The 20,449-nt window shown below is 36.1% G+C and overlaps 1 protein-coding gene across 1 annotated transcript; it reads right to left on the minus strand.

The window, feature by feature from the left end:
- Window positions 1–11,672: 11,672 nt before the first annotated feature.
- Window positions 11,673–19,779, minus strand: LOC103705350 (malate dehydrogenase, glyoxysomal). The gene is made up of 9 exons (XM_008789016.4): window positions 19,596–19,779; window positions 18,692–18,907; window positions 17,875–18,189; window positions 17,522–17,611; window positions 17,304–17,387; window positions 13,394–13,429; window positions 13,199–13,288; window positions 12,982–13,076; window positions 11,673–12,019 (listed from the first exon to the last, which is right to left on the minus strand). Exons 1-9 carry the CDS (start codon window positions 19,665–19,667, stop codon window positions 11,947–11,949), a joined length of 1,071 nt encoding a protein of 356 aa, XP_008787238.1. The 5' UTR covers window positions 19,668–19,779; the 3' UTR covers window positions 11,673–11,946.
- Between the last annotated feature and the right edge of the window lie 670 nt (window positions 19,780–20,449).

The raw sequence follows: 20,449 nt of genomic DNA on the forward strand, positions 1-20,449 counted from the left end.
TCTGCGTAACTGGGTCAGTAAATTTAATTGATATGGATGCTTATAGATTGAAGAGCGACAGAGAGAAGAAGGTCTCTAACTCTCTCAGTTCCCGAGGCTCGGCTCGGTTCAGTTACGTTACCTGTGACCCGACTGCGGATTAGAGTCTCAGGACGGTACGCACGAGTAAACGAAAGAGTGCATGTCCCCGCGCTATTTAGAAGTCAACCGTTTCAAATCAATTCCATACCTTTAAAATTATTAATTGAATATTAAAGCTGATCTTACGGGTGCTTTGGTCGGCTGGATATAGGTCGGATCAAAATTTATCAACTCAAAAATCTAACTTATTTATTAAATAAATTTAAATATTTATTTATTAAATAAATTATAATTTTAAATTTAAGTTTGATATGTTTACTAAATAGATGATTCGACTGCATAATTCATTTATTAAATAAATTAGATGGATTTTTAATGGATTAAATGGATTTAAACAGATTCAACCGATTAGGTGAGTTGGATTAAATAAGTTAGAAACAGATTAAACAGCTTTTAAATAGATTAAACGGGTCTGATTATGACTCGATCCAATTATTAAATGGATTAGAATAGGTTAAATGAGTTAAAGGTTAAACTTGAACCCAATCTATTTGATAAACAAGTCTTAATAATTGACCCATTTATGATCCAAGTCTATTTATGTCAAATTCGAACATCCTTAAAGCAGCTCATTCGTGGTCGGATTGATAGGGTGGGTTATAAATTGCTACCCGTAGTTGATCTATAGCTAGAGGTTTTGATAAGTCATAAGGAGAATTGTTGGGGAAGCTGATGTGGATAACGGTTAATTTTGATTCTCTTATGGAGCAAGATTCGCTATATCGATACCAAATATCATATAAGTGCTACACTAGCACAATATCGGTACAGTACGGTATGAAGTTTTTTTGGCGTGCCAAGTATGGGTACGCCATCCATACTAGGTACCGGTACCTAATCGGTATTGTACGGTATATCCTATACTGCCCGATTTGGGCCGGTACAACAGACCATGTTATGAAAGTTCTTTTACTAGTATCATCACTAAGTGAACGAACTTCTAAATAATCCAGATAACTAAAAAAAATTAGTTACAAAAACACAGATTTTTTTTTTTATAACACTGATAGCATCGTACCATTCTAGTATGAGTACATCCAACAAAATTAGAAAAGAGAAAAAGGCGAAAGGAGAAGGGAGAAGACTCAAGACTATCCCATAACAGATCATTGGAGCGCTGGGCGATGAAGGATGCCGCCCAATCAGCCGCTCTGTTCGCTTTCCAAAACTCGTGAGTGACTCGAATTTCCAGACAATTTTGCAAGTGTCACGGATATCGTGCAGTAAGGGATGTTAGCCACCAACCCTAGCATGACCTTGGATCCAACGGATGATAGTCGCTGAATCTCCTTCGAGCTGAATTCCATCAGCTCCTAGGACAAGGCGAGCATAAAAGATATCCTCCCCAGTTACTCTCATCTCTGCCTCAAGTACAGAAGTGCCATAAAGTTGACATCCCCCGGCCGCAATCAAGCTGGAATCAGAATTTCTGATGACAAATCCGGCCCCGCCTTTTTCTCCATCTTCCAATACACTACCATCGAAATTTACCTTGAGAATGCTCAGGGGTGGGGGCACCCAGATAATTAATATCGCCTGAGGCGCCATCAAAGCTGAATGAGAGCCCCAAATATCCCTTACAATCTCGATTCCATCGACGGCCTCAACCTCATCACACTCTGCTGCATGGATGAGCATTCTGTCTGCGACACACCTCGGGCTCTATTACTTATCCTCAAAAACTTTGGCATTTCTGCTTAACTAAACATGATAAGCAATAGAATCACATCTAAGACCACTAGCCAAGCTAGCAGGTGTCTTCACAGACTCCTTCAAGTAATCTAGGAAAGCTACGGCTGGGTATGGAGATTGCAGGAAGTTGTAGGCCACCCCTGTTAGGCGCCATACCAGGACAACCCTTGGGCATCCAAAGAGAACATGTAACACATATTCATTTGCATGTACTGTGCTTATGATTAGAATAAATTTGTAGTAGTTTTCTTGTCATGGTGCAACGCACAAGAAAACATAGGGATAATAGGTACAAAATAATACAGTAGAAGAAATATGATAGAAGAAATATATGAGTCACAAAATGTTCCTCCTTTGTTCAGTATTGCTCAGTCTTTCCTAGTAGCTCTTGGAGAATTAATCTGGAAAACCTTAGGGGACACACCATTCGGTGCTGATGAACGCCCCATTGAAATTGTTTTTTTTTTTTTTGGTACAACGGTTGATCATCAACTCTAGGATAGGTGCAACCAATAGAATCACAAGTGAGAAAATAGCACAGCGTTGGAGGCGAAACCCCCTGATGTGCCCAGAAGATCTCTTCGGAGTATTGGGCAGCATAGATAGCAACTCAGTCTGCAGCCATATTCACCTCTCGATACACATGTACAACCTAGAAGGTGCTGCACTACTTCGCTAATCGACGGATGTCGCAAAGTAAAGGGGACCCATCTCCCATCCGCCCTCCCCACGTATCCAATCGATCACCGTGGCTGTGTCCCCCTCAAGAAGGGTACCTGTCTCGCATAGGCGATGCCTTTCCATGCTGCCCTGAGCTTCGCCTCCATAGCTGTCAATCTAGCGGTGCTTTGGCCTCCTACAGCAATCAACCGTGAATCGTGACTCCTAATCACAAAATCCACACTTGCTTTATCTTCATCACCTAGGATGCTACCATCGAAGTTCACCTTAATAACAACCATTACTCATTCAAAAAATAAATTTTCAAATTTTTAAAATTAAAATAATTGCTGAAATACTGGTTATTATAGTCGAGTGTTATAATAGAAAGCAGCAGGATTATCTTTTTCTTCACCTTCTATTATATAAAATGATATCTTTTGGACCATATAATCACTTTTAGAGAAGTTTGTAAGATGAAAGTTTGAATTTTGAAAATATTAATTAATTTGAAATAAGATACAAGCGAAAATAGCATTTGTCATGTACCAAACAAAAGGCAGTAGTAATTTACGTTAATAATCATTTGTTATAATTGGAAATATCAAGAAACAATGACCAATAGCAGCCTTTATGAATTTCCATATTATACCAGATGTTACAATAGTTATAGCATCATTATTTAAAAACTATGGTGCTAACAAATAGAATAAATACAATAAATCTAAATGTGAGAGAGAGGGTGACTATGTAGGATGGATTTATTTATGATTTTAAGAGCATATAGCCTATTATGTCTGAGTTTTTTCAGCCGAGATATTGATTTATGGCTGTATTAAGGCTCCATCGATATGATAAACACAAAATATTGTCCCTTGTTTATAAACCTAAACAATCAGAGATATCGGTCGATGTAATTTATCGCTAGATATTTTTAAACACTCTCACCATGCAATAAAGATGGAACGAACAATGGCTTACGGATGAATGATGGGGAGAAAGAAAACAGAAAATGATGGGCAGAGGGCCGAAGGAGACAAGACCAAAGCCAAAGGAGAGGGAGGGGGAGGAAGAGAGAGAGAGAGTAGCATCAATGACTTAAAGGTGGCAAGAGCAATAGCCTGGAAGGAGGCAGGAGAAAGTGACGTATCGAGGGGGGCACGATCATAGAGAGGGAAAAATAGAAGAGATGAGATAAAATCGGTCATAATATATATTTTTTAAGCCTATTATGATGAACCGATATGTCAATTTATTTCAATATCGACCACATACCAATATGGCTGAAATATTATTTTCAAAAAAATCTTGGTATTTGGTTTGTTTGATTTATCTAAGATCTTTCTATCTTTGCTCTCTAAAACATTGTATTACTAGAGGGTATCAATTGGCTCAGTTGGTAAAGTCACCGGTTGTTGTTACTAATAACTTAAATTTGAGTTCCGCTCTCACCAATTTTGACTAGACTTCCTATCAAGTTGCAGAAAAAAAGAGAGTGGGGGAGGGGGGTAAAGCATGATTAAAGTAGGAGATGATTAAAGAGAAAAGAATCAAAATAAGCCGTGCATGATTCAAAAGTTGCATGCGCTATTATTGTACCATCACATAAGGGGAGTTGCTAAGCAATAATAGTTTGGCGATGAAAAGTTTTTTCTCCTTTTTTTTTCAAATAAAAAGTTCTTTTTGGTATTTTCATTAACGCCGTAGACAAAAAGTAAATTTCTCAAGACCGTAGAGAATTGTTGATCCTCGATTATCCCTACTTTGATCGAATTATCGAGGATAAGTGATTCCAACTAATTAGGTCTAGGCATTTGTCCTGGAGATAAAGGTAGAATAAATGCTTTATCCCATCTCCTACCCTATTTACAAACAGTCTTAATGTTTGGTCCCTCCCTCTATACAAACTTAAATGTAATTGCATGCAAAACAAATTTAGCTGCATATAAAAACAAACTATGTGTACAAAATAGATCTAAGTGCCTTCAATGCTAAGCATAAAATGCAAAGTCTTAAGGACTAAACATGAAATAGCAGCCAAACAGCAGACCCTGTTCATTGGTTCATCTCCACCTGTTCCAGCTTCCTTCATTCCTGTATACCGAAGCTCCAGGAAACTGGAAACAGAGAGGACATCTATCATGGCTCATGCATCATCCAAATGTTGCATGATACATTCCTCCATTGCCTTCTGTCACATCCATAGCTAAGTGGAGTTGGTAAGCAATAATGGCTTGGTAGCAGAGCAACCTCCCACAAAAGTAGTCACTTTTGTAAAGGAAGCTGGAAGAAAGAGTCATACATCAGAGTAGCATAGCTCATCTTTCCACCATTATAATGCTAAAGAGTAAAGCCTCAGAAGCTCCACCAGTATAGGCTCTGATTATATTAGTTGGGATTTTTATCTGAGCTAGTTTTGGCGGTATCTTGGTACAGTGGGACAGCCTACGTGAAGGCATGCACATATATTACAATAGGACCAGTTATCGTAGGGTCCCCTTGGAATCCTCAAGAGGAACCGTACCATTATCTGGCCCCTAAACGTAGGGAAACCATGGGCCACAGTGTTCTCCTATTTAATTCTTTCCTACTGAGCCCACTTGGTCCCCACAAATTTTTATCATATATATATATATATATATATATATATATATATATATATATATATATATATATATATATATATATATATATATATATATATATAAGGTTTTTTGGTGTAGATCGTATCATAATTTTTTATGTGGTCATGCGTTATTGGTAGAAATTAAATACCACCAGTAGATGGATGCTGCCACACGGCTACGCATGGACCACCATGTGGAGAGTGCATATCCCTTTCAATGCACTCCATTTATGTATCCTTCCAATGTGAGAACAAGAGAGACTACAAATTCTAGTTATCTATATAGTACTGATTGCATTATAGGAATGAATCTAGCAAGCATCCAACTAGTTTCCTATGTTATTTATTTTAAGTAGGGCTAAAAATGGATCGAATCAACTAGATCGAGCCTGTTGGATTAGGGCAGGAGTCGAGCTTAAGCAACCCGAGTCTAAATATTTTGATTTTGTAGGAAGAAATAAAAGTGCGGCTACGTTTGATGAGAAACTCGCTCGAGTTTGTTTCATTTGATAGATGAGCTGAGCTTGAACAACTCTTTTCAACCCCGATTCGAGGTCAAATACCACTTTCATGCAATGGAATGGGAAATTTATTGGTTAGTACACTCAATGGTAGTTGTTGGCAATTATGTTTCCCTTCTGCTTCTTGGAAAAACAAAAGCTTGCTAAATAAATTCAGATGTGTTTTTCTCGGAAGCAATCTCCTTTTAATAATTTTTGGTTGCTCCACTGTCCAAATGGGGCACTGGCGCAAGATTTCATTTAGGACTATTGTTTAGATGGAGTCCATGGTCTTGTCCGTAGCCTGGGCAACCCTAGATTGCCCTTGTGAAGTCCTATTTAATGATACCACCTACTATACCTTCAGGTGGATAGCATATTCATAGCAACTAATTTAATGAATGGACAATGTAATTTGTAGTTGTATACATAGCAACCAACCATTCAGGTGGGACTCATTATTCAACCTCTGTTATGTTATGTTCAGTCACCATCCTTTGCTAGTGAGACTGACTTAGGAGGACTGGATAATTTACATAGCTAGAAAAAGAAATTTGGAATTCCGCGAGGCGTCGGAAATCTTTCAGGTGTTATCCATTTCGACAAAATCAATTAGCTCGAGATATATTACAAACTCCACAATTAGATGTGAAATGAATTAGGTTAAACCAAAGTTTTAGCCTGATACCAGTTTGCAAGCCTAAAAATCATATGTAAACCAACTTCAATGAATATTGAGCCAAGACTCCTCAACATAAATCTGTTTGTGGAGGACCATCTAATAAAAAAATCTAGGCACACTAATGTTATGCATAAATATAGAAATTTAAAAAATTTCTTTTATTTAAAAATTAAAAAAATATTTTTATATAAACTCTTGGACTAGAATTTTATGAGAACTTTTGTATTTTATTTTTATGCAGCCTTTGATTATAATTTTAGGTTATTTATATAGATACATTTATGTGTTAATTGAGAATACAATTTGTATTATTGAAATTTGAAACTACATGATATTGAATTGCTCTCTTTCTATTTTCTCCTTCTCCTTTCTTTTTTTTTTTTCTCCTCCTATTCTGCATCAATTTGGTATCAGAGCTTGTCCTTCCCAAGTCGATTTGGTATCATAACATATTTTATCCTGTATCATCTACCAACAAACTGTCGCTCAAAATTTTACTTGATCTGACCTGTCTAATTCAATATTCTCAAGGGGCTGTAACATATAACACTAACATCACAGACTACCTCAAAAGGCCTTGCTCAACTAGCAAAATATATAAGCACAGATCTAATCAAACTCCAACTAGTTTTTACAAAATTTCTAATCAACACAAACCAGATGCAGAGATGGTGAAGTAATTTGACTCAGAATAGAAGAGATTGCAGCAGGAGGGACCATAGCCGTGAATTAAGTGTCCCCTACGAGAGCGAGCAAACGCATTCTAGTACCCGAACTCTAGGACGATCTCCCCTTGGGAATCACATGGTGGGCCCGTTGCATTACCCACCCTTAATTTTTGATCAGAAGGCCATATTAAAGGCCACGTGGTGCAGCTGTGTTGCGTCTGAGCGAGGGTAGAGCCATGGCTGAGGCATTAAAATGAGGAGATGGCAATGGGGGCCTGTCCACGTGGACGGCCATGGAGGAAGGACAGCAGAAGATGATCTGGCAGTCAATTAATGCCACCACCCATAGCTTTCAGTTCATTGAAAGCGTTTAAGTTTATTGGTCAACCCCGACACGTCATTTAAAACCGTATCTTCTGCAGGGGCTAAGGTTTCTTTTTTTTTACCAAACTATTTTTTTTACCTACATAGTTTCCACCACAGAGAATAATTTGTAATTAGATCGATAATAAATCTCTCATCTCAAAAATGGATGGCTCTAGCCGTTCACTCAACCTATCATATTTAGTATGCCATCATGTACATAAGGTTGTAAATGAGCCGAGTTGACCTGTGATCCAACCCAATCTGCTTTGATCCGATCTGATCTATTTTAGAGGACATGTGGGGCTGAGTTGGGTCTGAGTTTACTGAATTCAGACCCAACCCGACTTATTTGAAATTTAAGTAGTTTTGGGTTTTCAATCCTACGACCCGATCCGACCCAACGCAATCCGAATCTGTAAAATTATTTAGGCCCATGAGGGGTGCAAACAAGTTCTGACGCCATGGATAGGTTGACCTAAATTGAACCCTAATTTTTTAGGTTGGATTCGGATTATACATGGATCCGACTAAACGTGAATGCTTCGTTGGGTCAAAAATTGTAGCGGTGGATCCGATCCAACCCGATCTTCTATTAGATTGGGTTTTGGTCCAAAATTAGGATCCAAACAAGGAACCAGATTTGGTTGGGGTCACTCATAACTCGCCCGACCAGACCCATTTGCACCCCCAACCATGCATGGCCTTTTGCAGTGCAAAATTAACATGATAGAGGATCCAATTAAACATCATACTGAGAGTGGTTACATAAAAAAAGAAAGGGGCTTGTGCTAGAAATCATTATATATTATAGAAAAATAGGAAGTTTGAACAAGAGGAAGTGCTTGATGTGAGTCTGCAACTGAGGAAGGCTGCACAATAGATGTTGATGAGGTGGCTTGGATGGTATGGTTGGAGCATGGGAAAAAGCCAACAACTGTTGCTATTTAATAATATAATTCACGACCATCTATAGCTCGATCCAGAAACCTCTATTTAGAGTGCTACCGCCAAGCTATTACCTAGTATACAATTCTTTGACCTTGCCAAAAACTATTCTAAGTTATTTTATGAGACTTTTTTTGACAATTTGTACATAATAGATGCTCATGTCAGTGCATTAAATCACCATATCATTTTATGTTTCAATATATTGACCGTGATATTAAGATAATTAGTTTAAAATTATTCAAATCTTCAACCAAGATGAACTAATATCCCAATTTGCCAAAAACTATTCTAAGTTATTTTATGAGACTTTTTTTTGACAATTTGTACATAATAGATGCTCATGTCAGTGCATTAAATCACCATATCATTTTATGTTTCAATATATTGACCGTGATATTAAGATAATTAGTTTAAAATTATTCAAATCTTCAACCAAGATGAACTAATATCCCAATTTGTCTTGATATTAGGAAACCGTAGTATATGATCGAAGATGTCAACATATCTTGATCATATTATCCAACCTTATTCTCAATTGCGAGTTTGCAATGAACTAACATTTTAATTGATTTGATATCATTGTATTTCAATATATTAACCAATAATATCACCATTATTACCATAGTTATAATATTACTTCTAAATTTATTGTTAAAATAATACGTAAATATTTTTGATATAAATAATTTTATAAATATATAATTGCTATAAAAATAACTTCTATGTTAGTACGATAATCATTTCATAGTGAAATTCTATTATTCATCTAGTTCCAATAAAAAGATTGTTATTATTATACTACTATGGTTATTCCTCTTATAATTATTAAATAATATTACCATGATAATAATTACATTATAATAATTACTGCATAAAAATTATAATTATAGTCATACACAAAGATATGATAATGATTATTGCTATAATATTGTATTATTATTTAATACTAATATTACTATTCTTATAGTAATAAAAATGTTATCATGTCATAAAAGTTATTATTGCAATCAATTTTAGTTATAATTACTTCTTATAAGAGTTAGTATACACAAATTTTAATAATTATAATAGATATTATAAGCTTCTTATTTATATTATAACGTATCTAACTATTATTATTTCAATTTTAATATAAGTACTATAATAGTTATAATGATAATAAAATAATAATCGTTATTATTATGTAATTCTAGTAATAATAACATATTTTTATTACACTCTTGTGATTCAAATTATTGTAAGTTTAGACACTAATATATTAATAAATATTATAAATGTTAAAATATTAGTTATTATCTTTATATTTTATTTTGATATTACTACTATAAATATCAAATAATTATTAAAGTAAAATTTAACTAAAGATTTAATAGACTATATGATTACAATGCATTATTTTGTATTTTTATTGTTGATTATATATTATATAAATTAGTCATGTCTATATTAGTTCCAATATATAATTTTATTTTGAAATTATAACATGCAATATATTGCATAATTACATTGTTTTATATTATGATAATATTTTTTTGAGAGAAAGGAAGGGAAGCCCACCTGCACAATAATTAAAGGATAATATGCATTATAGAAGTATTATAATAATATGATAATTATTGTTATATAACTATAATATAATATAAAAATAATTATAATGTAATAATCTAATAAAAATCATTATAATATCAAAATAAAATATAAGGATAATAACTAGAATTGCATGATCTTGGCCCCACTATCAAGTCTGCCATCTTTCTTCTTTTCTCAGAGGCATAGCACTTTCCCCTTACACCTGAATCTCCAAACTCTTATGAGAATCATTACAGCAAACTACGTAGCACATTTACATTTACAAAAATTAAATTGATCAGAATTTTCCATATTCTTAAGCTTCAGAAATTCTCAAGTATTATAAAGGATTAATGCCCATAACTTACTTATCAAAAAAAAAAACCATAATTTAACTTAAATTCATTCGAAACTTTTCACTGCTGAATATGATCTTGGCCCCACAATCAATTCAAGTCATACTTACTTTCTGCTCTGGACACTGGAAGGGCTTTCCGCAACCCCTATAAAGCTAGGCGATTAAAGAGAGAGGAGGAAAGCTTACAGGGCGAAAAGCCCATCTGAATCAAACGCACCATGGGAACAGACAGCTTGCAGTGGATGACCTCCACCCTCAATGTGTACCAACTTTAAGCATAAAAGGTAGCAGTGGATATGGAGAAAGGAATGCAAACAAATGAGACTGGAATGAGCGGCAGGTGGAGCTGTAACACCTGGAGCCTGTAACAGATACCATCTCAGCTTTTTTGGACTCTTGATCCCTAGTGAGAATAGCTCCACAACTATCCAAGATGTCATGGAGCCCATATCGATATCAGCAGCATAGTATTACTTTTGTTTTTTATGCTCCTTGATCAGAACCCCAGTACTGGGGAGAAACACTAAATGCTGTGTTTGATTTGATTGAGGGAAGCTTTTTCTTCTGCTATGCATGCTTTGTGGTGAAGAAAGACAAACACAAGACTCATTCCCTTGGCCTTATACAACCATACAAACAAAAGTCCTCACTTTACATAGCTGAAATGGCCTCTCTACTTGCATCTATATCTACGTTCATATTTATGAAGAAACCCCACCAGTGTCTTCGGATGCACCAAAAAGGAGCACATGGGCTCTCTTAGATTCCTGTCCTCTTTAACATATCATCAAATTGACTGCAACCAACTCCGTGCTTCGACTCCTCGAGTCATGTTTGAAATTAGTGATGAACTAATACCAAAGCAATCATGGAAACTGCCTTTAGACTTCTCCATTAATCAGAAGAAAAGGAGGGGCCAGTGCTGTAGTCCTTTGGATCCATGTACTGGCCTGTCCTTGAAGCTCACAGTTTTAAGCAGATGGGGTTTTGGCAATTGAACTACCATGGCCAAGTGGAGTGGACTCTTCCTAGTGTCAATAACTAAAATTTAATGCTAACGCTGCCTTAAGGATTTTAGTTCTTCCATGGCATAATCTATGCCACTGCTAAAGGTCTCGTCTGATGCGCCATGCCTCATGAATACATGGGTTATGGGGAGATGAGTAAAGCAACTAACAAAAATCTCAGGTTTCAGACCTAAATAAATAGGCATTCAAAGTAGTAGAGAGATACCACAATGGATGGCACTTCATGGTATCTTTCTTAGTCCATATCCCATGGACTGCTATCGATGTGATTAGGTAATTCTTAGATAAATATGGAATCGCTAAAGAAAAAGGTAGTTTAGAAAGTGATTCCACAATAAGTCAGTCAGCTGATACCATTGGATGATTACTTTCTCACAGCCCAAAAGTAATTAAAGTTGACACAGTTTAGCATGCCATTTCCTCAGCCTTTCTGATCAACAACAAAACAAAAACTTCTTGCTTGTGTCTCTTCAGATTTACATTGTACCTGTCCATGCAGTCATTTCTCATTGGACAATGCAAACGGAAACAATGCACATAACAGCAAGCATATTTCCGCCCAAAAATGTGTCTCTTTCAAATTCCATGTGGTCTTATAAGAAATTATGTGCACTATTATTCCTCCAAGAGAATTATGACACTAGCAGAGTTATTTCTCCACTGTGGAAATGCGGGTATACAGAACTTTTAAGACTTAATTCAACCATATCATTTCCTAATGAAAGAGACACCCTTTTGAATGCTTTCTGTCAGCTCTTTCTTGGCCTTCTCCAAGCCAGCCCTGTAATAGCATAAGGAATGGATCAGACCATATAACCATGCGATGAGCCATCGTTAGAATGGATTAGAATAAAAGAGAACTATGATGCAAGTTGGTTGGCTGTGGGCCAGGTCAAGTTTGAACGGGTCACAAAATATTCAACCCATATCCAACCAATTTATAATCTGGTTGAAAAATTTAAATCCATACCAACCCATTTATTTTCTTCGGACCCATACCCACCCGCAACTTCACTTGTCAATTACATTCCAAAAAACAAGATCCAATGTTGGCATCCAAATAAAGCGAGAAAGCAAGAAGAAATTAAAGTGAAGAAGGAAACTTTATAAATCTCAAACTCGTCGTTTCCTCCATCTTTTCAACTCTTTATTCTCTTATTCATTAATTATGCCTGCCTAATTATCAGAATCAATCCTTGGTCATAGCCCATCACACAATTAACACTAGAAGTTCTATAATGAATTTTTCAGATTTGATCAACCCATTTCGACTCGCTGAATGAGGAGGGCTAAATCCATACCCAACCCATTTATAATCAGGTTGGTCTCAACGAACCTGCACCCGATGCAATTATAAAAGGTCCTCACCCGAACCCATTTATTTCGGGTGGGTTCAGGCAGGTTGGCAGGTCCAGGTAAGGAATAGCCAACCCCCATATTTAATAGGTTTCAGCACAGCTCTTGGCCTAAATAAAATATGTTGGTGGGTGTAGGCTATTATAACTGGAGGAGAGTTATTATAGATTTCACTCCACTTATAGCCTACCAAAAGTTGCCACATACCAAACGGTAAGAATTCCTACTATTTCGGTTGTAGAGGGTCCAGTGTCCCAGCAAAGACATCCTAAGGATAAACATGTAGTTGGGCTTTTGAAATTATGAGTACATAAAGTATAAAATAAGAGCGAAAACCAGAAACTGCTGCGAACATAATAAAAAAGCATTTGCATCAAAACTACTGACCTTTCAAACTCGTTTAATGGTCCAAGAGGGAAGATCTCCTCAGCTCCACTCCGACCTAACCTCACTTTTGATGCAAAGAAGGGTAGCTCTGTCACCTATGAGAAGAAACAAGAAACTTTTCATCAGCAAGTAAAACAGAAAATGAGAGAGGGAGGGAGAAGGGAGGGGGTGAGAGAGAGAGAGAGAGAGAGAGAAGTAAATTGGATAGTAAGGGCACCTCAGAAGCAACAAATGAGCATTCCACGATACCAGCATCACCTCGCAATCCCCGCAAGCAAGCATCAGCAAATTTAGCAGCAGCAAATGCCTGCATAAGTTGTTATTTTTTTCGTTCCATTACCAAGTACAAGGAGTTAACATCAGATTGTTCAGAAAGCAATTAGAAACAAAAGGAAAATCAAAGAACACCAACCATTGACAAGGTTGCAGAGCCTGCCCCAGCTTTTGCCTGCAACAGAAAACAAATAATTCAGTTTCACAAGGTGTTAGATTGTATTATCTATTAACACATCGAAAAATAAGATTTTGACCAGATTGAACCACATGTGCTTCGTCCGACCAATAGTTGCTAAATGCTTAGAATAGCACAAGGTTAAAGAGGCTTAGCTAGTAATGGTTACAACAATCAGATTCAGAAATTATGCAAAGAGCCACAGGGTTATGGTTGAACTATGCTGACAGAACTTGCAAGGAAACCCAAACTTCAATAGCAAATTTCATACACTGTGAAGAGAATCTAATCCCACAGGATTGGAACAAATTAAATTCAAGACAGATCTAGGTCAGCTCCCTTTTCTCATCACTTTTTTTCACTGTAAAAATAAAAATCACAGGCACTTCATGGACCAAAGGTACCCATGCAAAGGTTTCTAGCATCGCTGCAATTCACAAGGAACAAAAAAAGGTTTTGCAGACCACCACTGCCTACAAATGATCTCCAAAATTTATTGTTCACTACTTTGTTGATGCTCTTCATACTAAAGGTCATTCATATTATCCTAGAAAAACAAATCGCATTTGCTTCCATCCATAATCAGCAAACCACTTGTTCATATTTTTCGGCCTTGAAAGTCAACAGACTTAGGCCCTGTTTGGGGGAGCTTTTGGAGGGCCAAAAAGCACTTTCTGGCCCTCCAAAAGTACTTTTAGACAAAAAATGGTGTTTGGTAAAATTTTCGAAAAGCTGTTTCAGCTTTTGCGGGAAGCTGAAAAGAGCTTTTGCGGAGAAGCTCCAATTTGGAACTTTCCGAAAACGCTGTTTTCAGCTTTGTCGGAAAGCTATTTTTTGGACCAAAATACCCCCATTTAAATCACACTTTTTTCCCCAAAACCCTTATCCCGCCTCTTCCTCTCTCACCTATCCTCTCCCTCTCCCTCTCCCTCTCTATCTTCTTCTTCCTCTCAACACCGCCACCACTGTTCCTTCTTCCTCTTCTTTTTTTTCTTTTTTTTGTTTTGGAAGCTCGTGGCTGCCCACGGTGGCAGCCACCATGCCGGCTACCACCCATGGCCGGCGACCTCTTTATATTTCAATGAAATAAAATAATAAATAAATAAATAAATAAATAAATAAATAAAATAAAAAAAAATAATGAGTGAGTGGCAAATAATATGATCTAAATAAATAAATAAATAAAAATATTAGTAATTAATTAACCAATTTTATCACCTAGCTAGAAAATTTGTTAGAGAGATAAATGGTCATTAGAAGGATGAAAAATTAATTTACACTAATAATTATAATATTTTATATATTTATTATTGTATTATACTATAATATAATATTATATTACATTATATCATAATACATTGATATGTTATGTTAAATAATTTAATATTATATTCAATTATTATTCTATAATACATAATGTTATAGTACTATATTATAATAATATTATTTTACATTACATTAATATTATACTATATCATATATTTATGTATTAATATATATTATATTTTATCATGCTCTGTTATATAATACTGGTAATGTCCTTTATGGTCATTTTGTCATACAAAAGTACTTTCTCAATTTGTTTACCAAACACATGTTAAAGTGCCACAGCACTTTAAAAATATAGTTACCAAACAGCAAACAATTTTTTATAAACGCTCTGCTTTAGACAGCTCTACTTCCAACAGCTCTACTTCCAAAAGCTCTACTACTAACAGCTCCTCCAAACATGGCCTTAGTGCATAGTTTGCTAAATACTGTACATCGATTGGGCTGTTTGAGGTAAAGACAACTTTTAGTTACTAGAAGTCCTCCATTCTGATAAGGAGTTCCACACCACCTTTTGCATCTACCAAATTCCGCCCTTATCACAAATTCTTCGTGATCAACAGGTGAATACCTGAATATTTTCCAATCAGAGATTCATGTAGTCTAAGATTCTCAACTCAATTTGTGTCTGTGTAACCTTATTGGAAAAGCCCTGGAAAAGAAACCCCAGCAATAGATCATGCTGCACTCAAAGCACATGTTTGATGGAAAAATTAGGCCAAAATGGTATTTTAATCTGAAATTAGCAGAATCTGAAGTGAAAGTTTTCTCTGATTGTTTCAGATTGGCAGAAAAACCTGCAGTAGATCTAATAGATGATCAATGGAAGAAAATAGCAGAATTAAGAAAAAATTAAAAGGATCTCTATGCCTGAACTAACATTTCAAATGTACAAAAGCAGATCCACCTTTCAAAACCTTCTGTTTCCAGATTATTGTTCCCTACTTTCCTAAAAGAGACAAATGCTTCTAAGTTTTTCATTGAAGGTAAGGCAGATACAGTAGACTATGCATCAGCCAGTTTTTCCCTATAATATAGCTCCCAACTCCTCTTTATCTCTAAGTGCCAAACACTTCTTTTATCTCTTCTTGATTTTTGAAGAGCAGAACTCTCCACTCTTCAAAGTGAGTGGCGCTCTCAATTAAGATGGCAGCCCCTTCCTTAAGCGGGTAGCCCTCGTAAATTTAAAAAAGAGAAGTATACGGCACTGTTCCACCATTAGTGAAACCAAGCATGTTCCATAGTACACTAATGAACCACTAATCTCAACCCTCTTTTAAGCAAGGTCTTGCATGAAATGATCCTTTAATAAGAAAATCAACACCAAGATCCCCTAATCTCCAATTTATCTCCTCTTTATAGTGGTCAAATCCTTTCTGCTACCAACTTCAAATTAAATCACACGACTATTCTAAAGGTTAATTGTCCGCAATACCATTTGAGCTTCACTGCAAAGTTGTACCACATGATTAAGCACTTCCATGAATTCTATTGCATGTCATTTCTGTTATTACTAGTCTGCTCCATGTAATCTTCTAAATACCATGTCAGCCTATCAGCACATTTCCCTCATTGAACTTACACAAAGTCTGCTTGTGAACCCTTAGCCCTGATCAAGTACTTGGCATCCTCCAGCATTAATATAGCTTACTACAAATATTCATAAAATTGTTGCTACGCTACCATACAAGGAGGTCGACTCATTGGTAGGTGTATAAGGATTAAATTCAAAGAGTTTGTGCATAGTTTGAAAACATACCACTTAGCATGGTGCTACTGAGTCTAAATGGTTTGAATTGAATATATCTAGCATTAAATACGAATGAAACAAAACATTAACTCCAGTATTTCCTTCCAATCTCAAAATGAGCATATACTATGTAGTTAGTAAGACAGAAAAATGAATAGCATGAAAGATAGTTTAGAGGCTATAGCTCATGTCAATTGTCTTAAAACATCCAAAAAGCACCACCACCTGCTGGTAAAAAAAAAGTGTTGTGCGATGGCAAGTGAGGAAACTCAAGTCTAATGGATGCATATATTCTGAAATTCAAGATATTTCAAAAATATGTTATTTTCTACTCCTAAATTGGTAGCAAGCCATATTCAAGCACCAAATAATACAAACACACACAAAGTGGAAATCATTTTGATTCAAAAAACGAAGGAATTTCCCTTGAATCCAGCATACCATTTAAACATTCATTTAAGTAAAATTTTAGTCTTTTTCATTTCATAATGTCTAGAACCAGTTAGCAGCATACAACTCCATAAGAATCCTCAATTCATAAAGCTAACAAATCTCAACTTGTAATAAGTTCAGGTTCCCGGTCATAAGGTCAATAATTTTGAATAGATGAAGTTTGGCCGGCAGCAATGTCATATCAAATTAGTGACAAATGAAAATCCGTGTTCTGCAAATTTAAAAAAGCTATACAGGGAGGCAAGCAGTTTTGGACAAGAAGCAAAATTGCAAAAGAAAAAGGATATGAAAAAAAGTTAAACTTATTTTTTTTTTGAGTAATCAATATTGCATTTTTACCTCAACGACTTCTGTTCCCCCATTCTGAATGCGATCAGTCAGATATCTAATTTCTTCGCTGGTGAATGAACATGGAGGATTAACCTGCATAAAAATAACATAATTTTCATTCCGTCAGTCAATCACAAAAGCCAGAACAAAATACCAAATATTGAATACTCAAAAAGGCATCTACTTGGGAAGAGAAATAATCATATCCAGAGGGCAGTTTGTCTCACCTGTGACAGGAGAGGTAATATTGTGACTCCTGCATGGCCACCAACAACAGGAACATTGACCTCCCTGGGGTCAATTCCCAGTACTTCTGCCTGTTCACGACACACATAGGTAGACTATGAATGTAAGTGAAAACAAAAATTCAGATCAATTGCAAAAAGCGCATTGAACTCATGAGCATCAATATTGTAACAATGCAAAAACTCATAATAAAATGGCGCTTGTGATGATATCAAAATTTCCAAACCAACTTTAGGAAGAGCTTGTGACGATATCAAAATTCTCCAAAGCAACTTCGGGAAAAGGTCTAGTACCATATATTAGAATGATAAGAAAGTTCAAGTCAGATGCATACCACAAATGTATTGGCTCTCACTACATCAAGAGTTGTCACTCCCAAAAGATGCTTGGGATCATAGATTCCAGCTTGCTTAAAAACCTCCGCTGCAATAGGAACAGTAGAGTTTACTGGATTGCTGATCAAATTTACAATTGCATTAGGGCACCATTTAGCAATCCCCTCACAAAGTGTCCGCACAATTCCTGCATTGATGTTAAACAAATCATCCCTTGTCATTCCTGGCTTTCTGGGCACACCAGCCGGAATGATAACTAGGTCCATTCCTGTAAGTGCACTTTCCAGTTGGGACTGACCCAAAAAGCCACGAACCTGGAGAATTTCATGGAAAACTATAATATTATATTCAAGAATGGCAACAAGAATACTGAGAAAATGATTTTTGTATCACCAGAAATACTTTCAGATCCAATAATCAATGCCTAAAGAATGCAACCAATGTGCCATTTAAAGTTTAAACTGGAAGAATTTTCAAAAATAAATGATCACATTTCAGATGACAGCAAACACAAATTATATAAAGTACCATCACACAAGAGTTCAGGCCTTATAATCACATTTTGGATATGAGAATGATAGAAGAGACATGTTCCATACAATTTTAAGCAAGTTTAGTTAGCGGAGGGTTACTGTAAATTAGGAGGAGCTAACTTGAAGGAAAGAGAAAATTAGGGGAAAAACACTTGGCTCGGTTTGCATTCATAAGACTCAAAACAAATAGACAACAAAATTAAATTACATACCCTTATGCATAGAACACTAATAACATCATATGTAAAACTTATAGACAGACAGAGAGTGTCAAGAGAATTACCACAGCACCAGTGTCCATATGACTGATGTCTGCGGTGACACCAGGTGTGTTGACAACATCGTAGAGATGCAAAACCGACACCAGAGGATTCATCTTCATCAGCAGTGCAAGAGGCTGACCTATCCCTCCGGCGGCACCCAAAATCGCCACCTTAAATCCAGGTGCCCCTCCTTTAGAACGGCAATTTGAACGCCTCAGCAAGGAGGTCTCCTCCATCTTCAAATACAGACCATAACATCATTCGACACAATCAAAAAACTAACATCACCGTATAAAACTATAAATGCATCACCATTAACATCCAAGTCCATACTATATCTCTATCACAAGGACAATGGAAATAAACAGCTCTAAGAGAAATCATAAGACAAGTATTATAAAAGAATTCAAAATTTCATCAAACAGAACAGCAGAAGATACTGGTCTTAAAATATTTAAAGACTTAATTATCCAGAAAATCTTCAAAAAATCAGGAACCAATGATGAAAAGCTATATCTTTACTGAAACCTAACCACCAAATGATTGCTCGAGGATTTAACCCTCCAATAGAAGCAGGAAATTTCAATTCTCTCATTGAATAAAATAGAAGGAAACAACTTTCGTCCAATTCCACCAAGACCACATCTTTTTATCATAAACCGCAATAAAGATGGAATTCCAATAATTCCCAGATAGAATAACGAAGAAAACAACAAGAAAACGAAGAATTTCCCATAAACTCCGACAAGAATTTGCATCACCTGCACCAAGTTTCCATCTTTTCAAAAGGGAACATAACCCAGGTGGAATCCCGTAAATCCCCACAATCCGAAACAACGAAAGCAGCAAGAAATTAGACAAAATTCAATCGAATCTGGGGACGCGAGATCGAGATAGAAGAGAGCAGGAAAGAAGAGAGGAAACCTGGGAACTGGGAGGCTGGAGGTGGGAGGAGATCCTCGCAATGCGTCGGGAAGCCTCGGCGCTGTGCTCCATCTTTCGCGGTCCGATCTCCAACGAAGACTGAGAGAACGATAGGGGAGAGGAAGCCTAAGACCGTAGTCGGTAAAGAAGGAATTTGAGAAGGCGATGGTGACGCGAGTGATGATGTAAAACGTGTTTGGATACGACAGATTGGGACGCGTGAGAGAATGGATTTTTTTTTTTTTTTTTTGCTTTGGTGAGAGAATGGATTTGGGAGCGCTCGATTCTTATCGATCTGCCGTGGACATGTGATTGTCTATTTTGAAGGACTCTTTTTTTAAAAAAAAATTCCTTCCAACCTCTCCCTGAGTTATGCCACATTAGACCTATATTATTACCATATTAACACGACATATTAAATTATAATATATTCTTTCATATTACATATCGATACCGAATTGATATAATATGGTATATCTCGTATTATTCAGTTTGCTATAGTACTGTAAAACTTGATTTTTGACATTTTCTAGAATATTTTTGAAAGTGCTAACGAGCAAAAACTCAATGGCTATAATTTCTTTAGATTAAAAAATATTTTTATATATTTTGTTTGAAATTAAAATTATCCCCCCAACATCCTTCATTTTATTTTAAAATAAAAAAAACTTATGTCAATTAGCTACCTCCATACCAGCCGCCATGTAAGCATTTCAGACGAATCATGACTGAAATTGGATGGACTGTTGACCTATTTAAGCAATGTGCAAAATGTAAGGCTGATATCGCAATAATTCAAAATATAGAGAGTAATTGCAATTCCAAGCAAAATATAGGAGGATTTTTTAGCCTGT

The sequence above is a fragment of the Phoenix dactylifera genome, unplaced genomic scaffold (assembly GCF_009389715.1).
Source record: "Phoenix dactylifera cultivar Barhee BC4 unplaced genomic scaffold, palm_55x_up_171113_PBpolish2nd_filt_p 000007F, whole genome shotgun sequence".
NCBI lineage: Eukaryota > Viridiplantae > Streptophyta > Magnoliopsida > Arecales > Arecaceae > Phoenix > Phoenix dactylifera.